This window comes from Vulpes vulpes, chromosome 2, assembly GCF_048418805.1.
Source record: "Vulpes vulpes isolate BD-2025 chromosome 2, VulVul3, whole genome shotgun sequence".
In the NCBI taxonomy this organism is placed as follows: Eukaryota; Metazoa; Chordata; class Mammalia; order Carnivora; family Canidae; genus Vulpes; species Vulpes vulpes.
The window spans coordinates 45,143,969-45,157,154 of NC_132781.1; the positions used below are offsets into that span (position 1 = coordinate 45,143,969).

General features: G+C 48.0%; 1 protein-coding gene across 1 annotated transcript in view; it reads left to right on the forward strand.

Moving 5' to 3' along the window:
* RPH3AL (rabphilin 3A like (without C2 domains)) overlaps positions 1–13,186 on the forward strand; it is a 146,216-nt gene that overhangs the window by 90,866 nt on the left and 42,164 nt on the right. The window contains 1 exon segment of the mRNA XM_072747929.1: positions 4,135–4,221. Within this exon segment, the coding sequence (XP_072604030.1) occupies positions 4,135–4,221 (87 nt within the window).

The following is a 13,186-nucleotide window of genomic DNA, read 5'->3' on the forward strand; positions in this document are numbered from 1 at the left end:
CTAAAGGCAAACCAGCAAGGCTAGGTCTCAGCACATGGAGAGCAAGGTAGTAAAACAGGGGAGAGGGATGTAAACTGAGGCAGATGAGGAAAGCCCAGCCTGAGCAGGTGTTGCACAGCATGTAAAAGCAGGTGGTCTTCATCCAGAAAACAGTGGGAAGACTCTGGAGGCTTTTAAGCTGGCAGGGACAGGAGAAATGACATGATTAGATTTGCATCTTGAAAAGATCACTCCTGCTGCTATGCCGGGAACCAACTGGAAGCTGGCCAAGATAGGGGTGTGATCTACTGGGAGGCTGCAGTGCAGGCTGGGCACTGGAGGTGACCACAGGGTGGAGTGGGGGCACGGTAGAGGGGAGGTGACAATGTCAGGTGAGATGTAGAGTTCTTAGTAGTGGGTTGTTTGGTGGGAAGGAGGGAGCATGGGGACCAAGGATGATTCTGGGTTTGCTTGTGTGACTGATGAGTGCTGGCACCCTTCACTGAAACAGGTGTGCAGGAAAGAACGGTGCTTGTTGCTTCTCTTTACCACGCAGTGTGCTGAGCACTTTCATGAATCATCTCCCTTGATCCTTCCAACAGTGGCAGGAGTCTGCCTATTACCACCATTTTATGAGCAAAGAAATGAGGCTCAGGGAAACTTAGAAACAATCCCAAGGTTGCATCTAAATGGTGGACTGTGCTTTCTTGCCCCAAAGCCTGTGTTCCGTGGACTGTGTCCTGAGCCACCCCTCTGAGCTGGAACACATACTTGCAAGAGGAAGGTGTAAGGGCAAGGAGAGAACAAGGGCAGGCTGCAGGCCTGAGACTTTGTCACTTCTGCTTGGAGGCAGGCACAGGAGCTAGACTCGTGTTATTTCACTCTTGGACACAGTTCTAGGCTGCAGGAAGCAAGAGACAGCCATGCCAGGGAAGCTGGTACCAGCTCCCCCTAGGGCAATTCTGCTCAGTGGAAGCTCAGTTCCCCAGGCAGAGAAGTCAGTGAGCACCTCAGGCCCCGAGACCATCCCGACATAATGGTGCAGTGTTCCCTTTCCACCGAGTCGATATTGTGGCTGGCTTGCCCTCTCTATCCCTGGCTTTTTAAAATGCCACCTGCCTAATTTTCTTTATTGGAACCTAGGAACAAAGACCAAGCCCATAAGGTGAAAGGTCTCATTATTCACATATTGATCCAAGATTTAATAGAGCAACAATTGTGTATTATTTGAACTGGAGCATGATATCTTTTTGCTGGCTTGGATTCCCCAGCCAGAGATGCTGCAGGCATGTGAAGACAACAGCGCAATAGCGAGAACTGTGGCTCAACCAGCGATGGCTGGTCACCTGAAAACAGGCTTGTGCATGGGCTGGAGCAGATGTGTCCTGTTGTGCCACCTGTGCCACCTCTGAACCGCCCCACAGCACTCCACAGGACAAGAGGCAGGGGGACATTTGGGACATGCATCCCATCCCTCTTCCTGCCCTCCAGACTGGGAGTTGACCAACAACAGCCTTTAACCCAGCCTCGAGTGCCACTGGTCCATGCCACTCCTGTCACCAGGCTGGATGGGTCTGTGGGTAGAAGACAATACAGCTGTTATGCACTCTGTTCTAGTTTATTGCATTGCCCCTGATAGCACAGATGTTCATTCAGCCAGATATTTATAGAGGGCATGTGCCCACCCACCCTCCTAGCCTCACGTCCAGGTGTTGGCTCCTAGAACCTGTGTCATGCAGCTGGTAAGCAGTGTGGCTGCTCCCCCATCCCCGGCAAAGCCTTGTCTCAGGGTCATCCTGCGTTGCCTTCTCTGCCTATTCGAGAGGCATCAGCCCCACTCCCAGGGACATGAACCAGCTCCCTGGAGAGCCATGGGCATCAGCTGGGCACCTGGGCAGGGGAGGGAGTTATCCAGCTCTTCCTGGAAGAAATGGTGGAAGAGATCTGGAAGAAGGGAGCCTCCTAAATCCTGACTGCCCCCAGCAAGCTGGGGTTCTTGGGCAATCGTGAACACTTCCGAGCCTCAGTTTCCTCATCTTTATAATGGAGATGGTGATATCCCCGCCCTCATTCATACTTTGTCGTCAGGGTCCCAGTGCATGGCACATGCCATTGCTCAATAAATGGTAGCAACTGGTCCTCTACTCTCTCGTTATTCCTCGCACCTTCATTTCACTGGGAGGAGGAGAGCATGCTGGGAGGGCGAGCTGTCATCCTACCCTACAGTAGGAAAATCTTGCTTCTCTGGGAGGACCACACTTAGTTTCACACATGTCCCATTTTATTTTATTTTTTTAAAGATTTTATTTATTTATTCATGAGAGACACAGAGAGGCAGAGACACAGACAGAGGAGAAGCAGGCTCCATGCAGGGAGCCTGATGTGGGACTCAATCCTGGGACTCCAGGATCACAACCTGGACCAAAGGCAGGTGCCAAACTGCTAAGCCACCCAGGGATCCCCACATGTCCCATTTTATACAGGATGGTGGGAATTAGCAAGGAAAACAGCCAACTGGCTTCAGTGCTTCCTATCTCTCTCTTTCCCCCCAGGAAGAAAGGTCCACATTAGGTTTTTTGGAGGCCCACCTGATGGGCTTATGGGAGCCCCTGTCCTAGGTGGTAGAACAGTTGTCAGGTGGGGTAGGAGGAATCCCCAGACTAGGTCAGGGAGGTCAGCCCAGGGCTTTTGGTCCCTGGTGACACAAGCCCCAGCCTGTCACAGATTTCCAAGCCCAGGCCTGGTACAGAAGTGGCTGGGCCTCTTCCCCCTCTGAGGGACTGTAGGAGCCCAGGAGGGAGAGAAGCACAGCAGTGAGCAGCCCAGACAGCACTCACTGACCGCTTCCCAGATGGGGGACCACACCACCCAAGACCCCAAGCATAGGACCTTCACAAGAGCTGGGTAGATGACTCTTCTAGCCCCGACAGACAAGAGCTTGAAGCAGATTCCATTTTATTTGGAGAAATAAAAGTGACACTTCTCATACCTGAGTGTCAAATGATAGAAAATGTCTACCCCCCACAAATGTATCACAGCTTTCCTTCTGCTGAGAGCTGAGTCCCACCTCCTGCAGCGCTGGGCTCAGCCACCTGAGCCGGGTGACGACATGTTCTGGGAAGCCAAGTTGGTGACATTTTCCTCTCGGAGGAGAGTGTGCTTCTTGCTCAGTTGGCAGCCTGCAGAAAAGGCCAAGCTACAGCTCTGGACTTCCCTGGGTGGCCGGAGACAGGAGAGAGCCCCCCAGCCTGGCAGAGACCGGGCAGCTGCCCTGCGGTAGGAAGATTGATTAGCTGGTGGGACAGCTCTCTGAGGAGGACGCACTGTCACTGAATCATCCTCTGCCTGGGTTCGCTGGAAACTCATCTCAGCCCCATGAAGTCTCCCTTTGCTTCCCTGCGGATTTCATCTGGCCTTGCCCACCCCCGCTTGTTGCTATGTGTTTCAGAGAAGCAAGATGGAAATGATGCAGAGGTTAGGAACTTAGGCAACACCATAGAAGGAAAAACACTGCAGAAATTAGGTTCTGGTTACTTGTGTGTCTGTCTAAAGAAAATCATATAATGGCTTTAGAGTCATACCTAAGTGCATTATTTACTTGCTATGTGAACTGGGGCAAATTTTCAAACTACTCTGACCCCAGATTGCTCACCTGTGAAATGGGCCTAATATTTACATAATAGGATTCCTGGAATCATTCTGTGGGCAACAGGGCATAAAGCTGTCACTGGTGTTTCTCACTCAATCACCTTCTCATCTTGTCAGGCACAGGTGTGAGGTTTTTGTGCAGTTATATACAAAAGTGTGTTTTCTGTGTTGAATAATATCATTTCCTGGCTGCATTACCAAGTATTGACACAATCTGCTAAGTCAAGGCCACATCATATTCTGTTGTTTGCCTGGTGATCCAAACAGAATGTAATGGAGATAGTAGTGATGACTTTATATCGTGGTGAATGCATGGATGGGTACATCCATTGTGCCCCAAAGCCAGCTACAGATGATCTGTGCCCTCTGAGTTGTGTACTCTGACAGCCGAAAGCTAACACCATCCCCTTGGAAGATGCCAAAGGGCTCCTTGATTAGTTTTCTCAGCCCCTAAGCTGAGGAGGAATTAGCTGAAGTGCTTACATTCCCATGTCCTCTCTCTTGTAGAAAGTCTGCACCAAATGTGGAATTGAGGCCTCCCCTGGCCAGAAGCGGCCTCTGTGGCTATGTAAGATCTGCAGTGAGCAGAGAGAGGTAGGATGCCCAGGGCAACAGGCGGAGGTGGGCTGGGGCAGGTCCGAGCACACTTGCACTTGGGGAAATTCATGGGTGGTCGCTGGAAGGGCCTTCTTTAAAGGCCAAGGAGGACCTACCAAGCATGGCCAAGGAGAAGGGTGGGGAGGGCTAACCTGAGCTATAGTGGGTGCTTGCCTGTTCCATAGTGGAGAGCTGGCATGCGCCTTGGTTCTGCTTTGCCTGGGTTCTGTGGTCTCAGTGGGAAGCCCCTCACACTGTGTGTAGGTACATGCAGCATTTTGGGCAAGGTTATTATTATTTTAATAGTAATGGCTATCCCAGGTTGAGGGTTTACTAAATTTAGTGCCACTGCACTAAATTCTTTACATAAATAAATTTGTTTCATCCTGACACAACCCCATAGGTGGGTGCTATTATTATCCTCTTTTATTGATGGAAAAATGGAGACACAAGAGATTAACTTAGGGGCACAGTGCTAGTTAGTGGAAGAGCTAGAAACCAAACACAGCCGTGGTCTGTTGTGGGACCAAAGTCCCTTCTGATGCGATGTTTCCATAATTCTAGTTCTGACCCCATTTTAGGAGAAGAAATCAAGGCTCAGTGAGTTCTCTGAGGCAATCATGATCAGGGACTCAAAGTAGGTCTCCTGACCCCAAACCCAGAGCCCCCTTCACTGCACCAGGATCGGGGCTAAAACAGAGCAGGACATTGGCAGGCAGCTTCTCTCTGGAGAGGGTCATGAGATGGGGAGTGTGGTAACAAAACAATCCCGGCACCAGGGAGTAGATCCCCTGCTTTTCCAGATGTGGAGTTATTTTTTCACTTAACTCGCTTGGCAACCAATAATGGGCTTTTAATCTGAGGATCCATAAAAGGTCTTCGGTTATGGGAGATTTTCAGCCGTGCTGTCCTTACATGTTGCTCTCCTGCTAATGCATGTCTCCTCTTCTGGAAGTCCCGTTGGATATTTTGTAGAGCCTCAGTCCATCCTCCTGGAGCTCCCAACAGCTCTTTCCTGTTTCTTTCTTTATCTTGCTGGGATACTTTCTGGAGAGTCTTTAGTTCACTAAACTTTAGAGTTTAACTCCCAACTGTTGGTTTTGTCGGTTGCCATTCTTAGCGTCTGCTTTCCTCAGGTGTTTTTGGAATTTGTGTTTGTACACTTGAGTGGGAGTCCATCTGTCTCCCTTCCCAACACCTCCATTTAGCTGTCCTTGCGAAAAGATCTTGCGTTTCCTCCACCCAGGTCCCGAGTCCCTCTTCCCACCTCCCATGCCAGTGCAGAGCCAGGTGTCTTGGGTTAGCAATGGGCTGTGTGTCCATAGTGACAGTGCCCAGAGCTGAGCATCACCACGCCAGGCAGCTTAGCCAGGCCCTGGATGTGTGTGTGCTACTTCCAGCTGCCTCAGTGGTCACATTCTTGGTCTTGGGCCAGGAGGCAGTCTCTGCTTTTTTCAGCCTCCTTCTCAAGGTGGGAAATCCCTTCACCAGTTCCCATTTTCAGTGACTCTGGCTCTTGGGCCCCACCCCCCAGGCACCACTTTTAACCCCTGTTCCCTGGAAGGCTAGGCTTTTGGCTTCCTCCATCTGCTTCTGTACCCAGACCCCAGCAGGCTCTGTCTTCAGCCCCTCAAAATAGTAACTTTGGAGTTTCTGATCTGTTGGATAGGTAGATAGATCTTATTTTTAAACACAGATAAGTTTTCTGTTTGTTTTTAGAATATTTTTATCTGTCATTGCCGTGTTTTTGGAACAGAGAAGGTCTTAAGAGTATGGATCAACACTTTGTCTTGCCCCGAGTTGCCTGATTTCTCTCCCTGAAATGGAGATGAAAGCACCAATTTCCTAGAGGTGTCATGGAAATCAGCAAGGTCACTGAAGCGTATAAAGTGCACAGAATGTCTGGCCTACGATAGGTACTTCGTAATATCAGAGGCCTCCCTCTCACCCAGCCAGAAATCCCACCTTGAACCTGAGGTCCTTCTGGTCTTGGAGGTGGGGGGCTCCCTTTTTAAGATGCAGATACCAACTGTCAGGAGAAAGGAAATCTCTCCAGAGAGTATCCTGTGGCAGACACTAAGCAGGATGAAGTGCTGGTCACCCCTCCACCTGCCAAGCTGTGGGAGGACAGAGAGGAAGGAGCTATCCGGGAAAAGGAGGTGGAAGACAAATTTAGCAAACAGAACACTTTAGTGGAGCATTGAGGAGGCAGCTGCCCCTGGCCAGCCCCCCACAGGGTGCCCTCACACCCCCTCATCTTCCTGAGCTGCCACGCACAGGGCCCACCACTGGCCCATCCTAATCTTCAGAGTGCTCTGGTGCCCAGAAAAGTCCAAAATAACTTAGGATGAATTTTCTTATCTCTTCTAAGGCAAAGAATATGAGGCTGTGCATTATGCTATCAGTTTGTCCTTGAATTTCTAGAGGTTGATATAACTTAGCAGGACCAGGAATGGCCCATTTCCTCTCTGCAGCACTGGGCACACGGTGGACAGCTGGGAGGGTGAGTGTGTAGACAGGCTGTGAAAGTGCATGTGTCTAGGCATCTGGGTGCCTGTGGGGACCATACCTGGGTGCTGCATTTCCCTGCCTGCTTTTGGGGTGAGAGAGTGACAGGGTAATTGGTTTTCTCATGCCTTTTTGTCTTAAAAAACTATCTAATCACGACAAGAAGATAGAGCATTTAGAATGTCATTTTAAGTGCCGCACATAGCTGATTCTGAGTCTGTGATAAAAATGTGGTGTTCTGTCCTGCAGCAGAAGCCACATCCAATGGGAGAACTTGAATTTTCCAATGGAAACTCATACTGCTATGCCCAGACACTCCTGTCTATCTTTCCTTTTGATGCTTCCCTTCTGTCCTCTCTGACTGTAATTGTATGTTATTTTTTCTGGATACTGGTTAAATGTCCCTGGGGCTGTCACGTTGGTTTGCTGCCCACCTTATGTACCTCAGTGGTACAGCAGTGCGAACTGCAGCCCCTAATCTTTTTTTTTTTAAGATTTTATTTCTTTATTCATGAGAGACACAGAGAGAGAGAGGCAGAGACACAGGCAGAGGGAGAAGCAGGCTCCCTGCAGGGAGCCTGACATGGGACTCGATCCCAAGTCTTCAGGATCAGGCCCTGGGCTGAAAGGCGGCGCTAAACTGCTGAGCCACCCAGGCTGCCATGCAGCCCCTAATCTAATGCATATATTCATTCAAGCATTCAACATGTATTTCTTGAGCATCTTCTATGTGCCAGGCAAAATAACTCTCTTGTGGGGAAAGGAGATCACAGACACCCTAAAGTAAATTCTGGCATGTTACAGATGGTGACAAAGTGCTCAGGACAAAGAGCAGGGTGCTGGAAACATTGGTAGCTGCTATATTTTACATGGGAGTCAGGGAAGGGCTTACTGACAAGATGACGTTGGAGACACTATGTGGCTATGTGATCAGAACGTATTCCAAGTGGAGGGTACAGTGAGTGCAAAGGCCCTGAAGTAGGTGTGTCCTTGGTGGGTTTGAGGAGCAGCAAGGAGACCAGTGTGACTGGATGAGGAGGTCAGAGATATGGCCAGGGTCAGAGCAAGTTGGTCCTTCTAGACCATTGTAAGGACTTTGGGTTTTACTCTAAGTGAAATGGGGAACCCCATGGAGGGTCTTGAGTAGAGGAGAGACATGACTCGAATCCTCTCCCTCTTTTTATTTTTAATTTTATTTATTTATTTGAGAGAGATGGAGAGAACGAGCACACACACAGAGCGAGAGGGAGAAGCAGGCTCCCCATTGAGCAGGGAGCCCAATGCAGGGGTTGATCCCAGGACCCTGAGATTACGACCTGAGCAGAGGGCAGATGCAACTGAGCCACCCAGGTGCCCCTCCTCTCCCTCTTTTTAAAGGATGCTCTGGCTATATTGTATTGAGAATAAATCATGTACTATAATATCAGTGTTTCATCTCTCCTAATCATGTTATTTTAGTTCTTAGCTGTTGTTACTCTCAGAAGTTTTCGTTTTAAAAAAATTTTTTAGGGGACGCCTGGGTGGCTCAGCTGTTGACTGTCTGCCTTTGGCTCAGCGTGTGATCCTGGATTCCTAGGATCGAGTCCCATATTGGGCTCCTTGCATAGAGCCTGCTTCTCTCTCTGCCTGTGTCTCTGCCTCTCTCTGTGTCTCTCATGAATAAATAAGTAAAATCTTTAAAAAATAATAAAAATAATAAATTTTTTAAAAATTAAAAGTTTTTTTTATTTTTAAGTGACCTCTTTCCCCATTGCAGGGCTCAAACTCACACCCCTGAGATCAGGAGTTACATGCTCTACTGACTCAGCCCACCAGGCGCCCCAAAGTTTTCCTTTTTTTAAAACATTATATACATTTTACTCATTTCTGATTATGAAATTAATATGAATCATTGACATTTACAGTGTATTAAAAAACAGAAATACCCCCCAAATCGAAAATCTTATGATTCAGAGACAATCACTGCTAACATCTTGGCATGTTTACTTCTGACTTTTTTTCTGACTTTTTTTCTTTATATTATGGAACCTGTGTTTTAAAATTAACATTATATCGTAAGTAGTTTCAAAATAATCAGTAACTCTTTGTAAATATTCTGCCATATGGCTATTTCTTTTAATTTAGGATATCTAAGTTACTTCCTTTTTTCCCCCTTCTTTTTAACAACCGCAGTATACATCTGTACACAACTCTTTGCCTAAATTTTAAATTATATCCTCAGAATGGGTTCTTAGAAGGGGAAAATAAACACCAGCATTTATATTCCCTCTTTTCTTATAGGCTCTCAAGTTACTATTTTGATTCATCCAATAATTAGCTGGTATATAATTTTATCTAATTGTAAATAAGGGCACATGGATGGTCTTTTCTGAGTCTTTTGCTATCTAATAATAACTTTTGCTTTTATTCTTTAATTTTTCAAAAATATTTATTTGATAAAGAGAGAGAGCAGGGGAGGGGGCTGAGGGAGAAGAGAGAAATCTCAAGCACACTCCCCGCTGAGCACAGAGCTCCATCTTACAACCCCACTAGACTGAGCCACCCAGGCACCCCAGAAGTTCTTGCCTTTACACAAAAAGACAAATTGACTGATGGAAGAATTGATAATAATCTTTCCCACTCAAAATTCTGTGCCCCTGTTGTCTGCCAACCATATGTGGAAAGAATCACCATGAGGGAGAGTCAGCAAATGTAACAGCTAGGATTGGTGTCTATAAAACTGGGGATAATAGAGAAACTAAGAGATATAAATACATTTTTTTAAATTAGTGAAATAAAAGAGATAAGAGACAGAGGAGAAACCACACTGAACAAATAGGACCTTTAAAAAGGGAATCAGCAAATTTGAAAAATACCCATTGAAACGTTTTCATTTCTAAAAATGAGAAATGTTATAAATTTAAAAACTCAACTGAACCATGCGTCAGTAATTTTATAAAGCAATAAACCTTGTCATTCCCATTAGCAGCCACACACGTTTCCTTATCATTTGCTTCTTACTGTTTTTGATTTTTGATCTCTGGTTGGCACACCCAACAGCCTGGAGTCTCAAGTCTTTATTTCTGCTATACCAACTGTCGTGAATATGAAGTCTTTGTGACCACACAAAACTACAGTCCTTACCCAATTGGCCTTTTTTCAGTTTGCTTCTAGGTAAGCCTTCAATCTCCGGACTCCTTCTCCCCACCCCCATCTCCATTCCCTCCCTGAACAGGCACACTTTGTGGTCACTTTCCTGACTTCTTTGTGGTCAAATGAATAAACTCAGACATGTGTTCAAGATTTAAATAACCAGAAGGGACAAGCCATAAGAGACTCCTAACTCTGGGAAACAAAGAGTTGTGGAAGGGAGGAGGGTGAGGGGACAGGGTAACTGGGTGATGGGCACTAAGGAGGGCACTTGATGGGATGAGCACTGGGTGTTATACTGTATGTTGGCAAATGGGATTTAAAAAAAACAAAACCAGAAGGGGGAATGAAGCAGCCCTCGGTAGACTGGTTAAATTGCACATCAGGCAGGACCACAGAACCCCAAGACAGACTTTGTGAGCCAGAGGACCATTTCAAGGATGCAGCTGAGCCTACAAGTAGATGAAGCCCGTTAAGAGAAAACTGAGAAAAAGAGAAGGCGGGATGACAAGATCCAGTGCACAACAGAAAGTAGTTTTCACGCAAGCACAGACATGGGGGAGAAGTCTGGAGCCAGACTTTGCTTTTATTCCTCTTTAAATAACCTATGGACATGTTTTATATATATATTAGCCTTTAATCTCAATTCATTAAAAAAAAAAAATAGAGTGGCTCACGCTCAAAGTTACACTGTAACCCATGGAGAAGTTAATTAGACTCTAAATTCCCCAGGATTGGGTATCCCTGGATGGCTCAGCGGTTCAGCGCCTGCCTTTGGCCCAGGGCGTGACCCCTGGAGACCAGGGATCAAGTCCCTGCATGGAGCCTGCTTCACCCTCTGCCTGTGTCTCTGCCTCTGGGTCTCTCTGTTTCTCATGAATAAATAAATAAAATCTTTAAAAAAATAAAAAAAATAAATTCCCCAGGATTCTAGAAACCTTTCCTCTAGCTCTTTTTAGGGCCTGTAGCTCTGGACTAAGTCTTTGAGGATGCAGGCATTCTCCAAGGCAGCTGAGCTGGAGAGGGGAGAAGACCAATTTGTAAGCAATTGAAAGCTGATTAATACAATTAGAGCACGTGCTCTGCCTTCCCAGTTTCATTCCACATCCTGATTATAACTCAGCAGGGTGGGGGGGCATGGACACTTACTCTGTTTCCTGCAGTGCTCTGCACATGAAAGGTGCTCAGGAAACATTTGCTGATTGAAAGAGACATTTGCAAAAAAGGAAAGCCCGTTCCTTGTTCAGATCACTTTAGAACCTTTTCCCAGCAGGGCGCTTTTGATTTGATTTTCCCCCAAAGTCTCATCGCAGCTGGCCCTGGCTGGGGTCCTACACTGATGCCCATTGGTGCCGAGTCTGTATTCTCATCTCCTGGCCCCTCTCTTCTGTTTGTTGATTGACTGAAAGAGGGGCTTCTGAAGTAGGAAAGTGGCTTCACATGGTGGTCTTTAACTCACCTCTCAATTGCACAGCCTGGACGGTGACCAGTACAGCTCGGGTAGGCCCCGTGGAAGGTCCACCTTGGCACAGGCTTGCAGGAAGCCAGGAGAAGCAAGAGCTCCTCAAGGAAGAGCTCCTTCCTTGCAGGAAGCCAGGAGAAGCAAGAGCTCCTTGGTGCTCCGCAAACCAGCACCAGTGGGGAGCAGCTGTGCCAACCAAGCCCGGCACCCTCATGGCGCCTGCCTTCCAGGCTGGCAGCCTGTGCTCACTGCCATCTGCTTCCCCACGCTGGTTCTCTCCTGGTCCTGCTGTTACTTGCAGTTTGGATTTTTGCTGCAAACAGCTTTGCCAGAGGAACCACCCGGAGGCCCACAAGCGCACTCAGGAGTGGGTGGCTGGCACTGGAGCAGGCAGGCGAGCGGCTGCTTGAGTGCCCCACCATCTGTGTCTGGCTCTGGACTGCTGTCACAGCGTCCCGGGGGGACCCTGGTGGTCAGACTTCCTCATTGTGTTGGTCACCTCCCACACTCCATGGCTCTGCCAAGCCAACCATCAGTACAGGCTCCTGGCCTCCCACACATGTAGAAGTGGCAGGAGAGGAGTAGGATGCTGGGGCCCACCAGCCCCCCTTCCTCCTGTAGGGTGCGGGGGCAGAGTAGTCCTCCCCCCACTTCCCTGCCCCTTATTTGGGGTGCCTACCTGTGCCTGTGTCTATGTGTTGGAGAAAGAACATTCAGAGTTGCTCTCCAGTCCAAGAGGACTTTGTCACCACTGTGCTCCAGTCTACTGGGCCAGTTGTCCTGCCCATGCATGCCAAAGGAATCCAGTCTGGCACCCACTGTGGGCTAGACAGTGAATATCTAGCTTTATCCTCTCAGGAGCCCAGTGAGGTACTCATTGTAGTCCTATGTGACAGATGGGGAAACTGAGAAAGGAGATCACTTGCCCAAAGACCCCAAGTGGTAATCAATAGAGCCAGGGCTTGAAGCTCTTTGAGAAGATAAGGTGTGAACAAAGACCTAGAGAAGGTATAGCAGGGAGGCCAGGGGCCGTCCAGGATGGGGACACACTGTACCGTGTTCACAGAGCAGCATGGAGCCAGTGAAATTCCTCACCTTCCACCTTCAAGGTCCTGGGTTCTACTGAGGTGGGGGCAGGAAGGTTTGAGTACTAGAGGCTTTTTGGCCACAGGGAGTGGGGAAATTAGTTGACATGGCCTGATATGAAGCCCCACCAGGAGCATGGCCCACAGCTCCTAGCACTTGGCTCTGTCACACCAATATCCCTCTAGCCCCTGCTTACTCAGCCACCCCAGGGTGCTCAGCAGCCTGTGGAGTTAGGAATCATGACACCAGCCTTGAGTATAACAAGGTGCAGACCGGCTTCACTGTCCCTCTGGATGTGTTGGTATAATAGTGTCGTGACACTACAGCCTAGCTCCCCCAGGCTCCCCCTGTCTTGGGCCTCTATGACCTGGTTTTCCTTGCCATGGTACCCTCCTGAATGTGTCCCCAGGGCGGTGGGCAAAAAGCTAGGGAGAAAGCATATAATTTAGTCGTTTTCCCTTTATTAATTTGAATAAAATTTTGAATAATCAGATTTTCCTGCCCATTTTTCAGATGTCAAATGACATTGGCTGGTACAGTTGTGCCCTTCTCCTTAGCAAGTGGTCTTGCAGATGGAGACTAGGCAGTAGAGTGTGACTGCATCCTTCAGGAAGTATTTATTAAGCTCCTAAGTGGTGCCCAGCCTTGGAAAAACACATCCATCCCCTCTTCTAAGGAAATAACTCAAGACACATAACATACCACAGTGCCAGAAAACCGTCTATCAAAAAAGGAAGCAGAAAAGAATCGGCCTTTATTGGGATCCTCCTCTGAAGC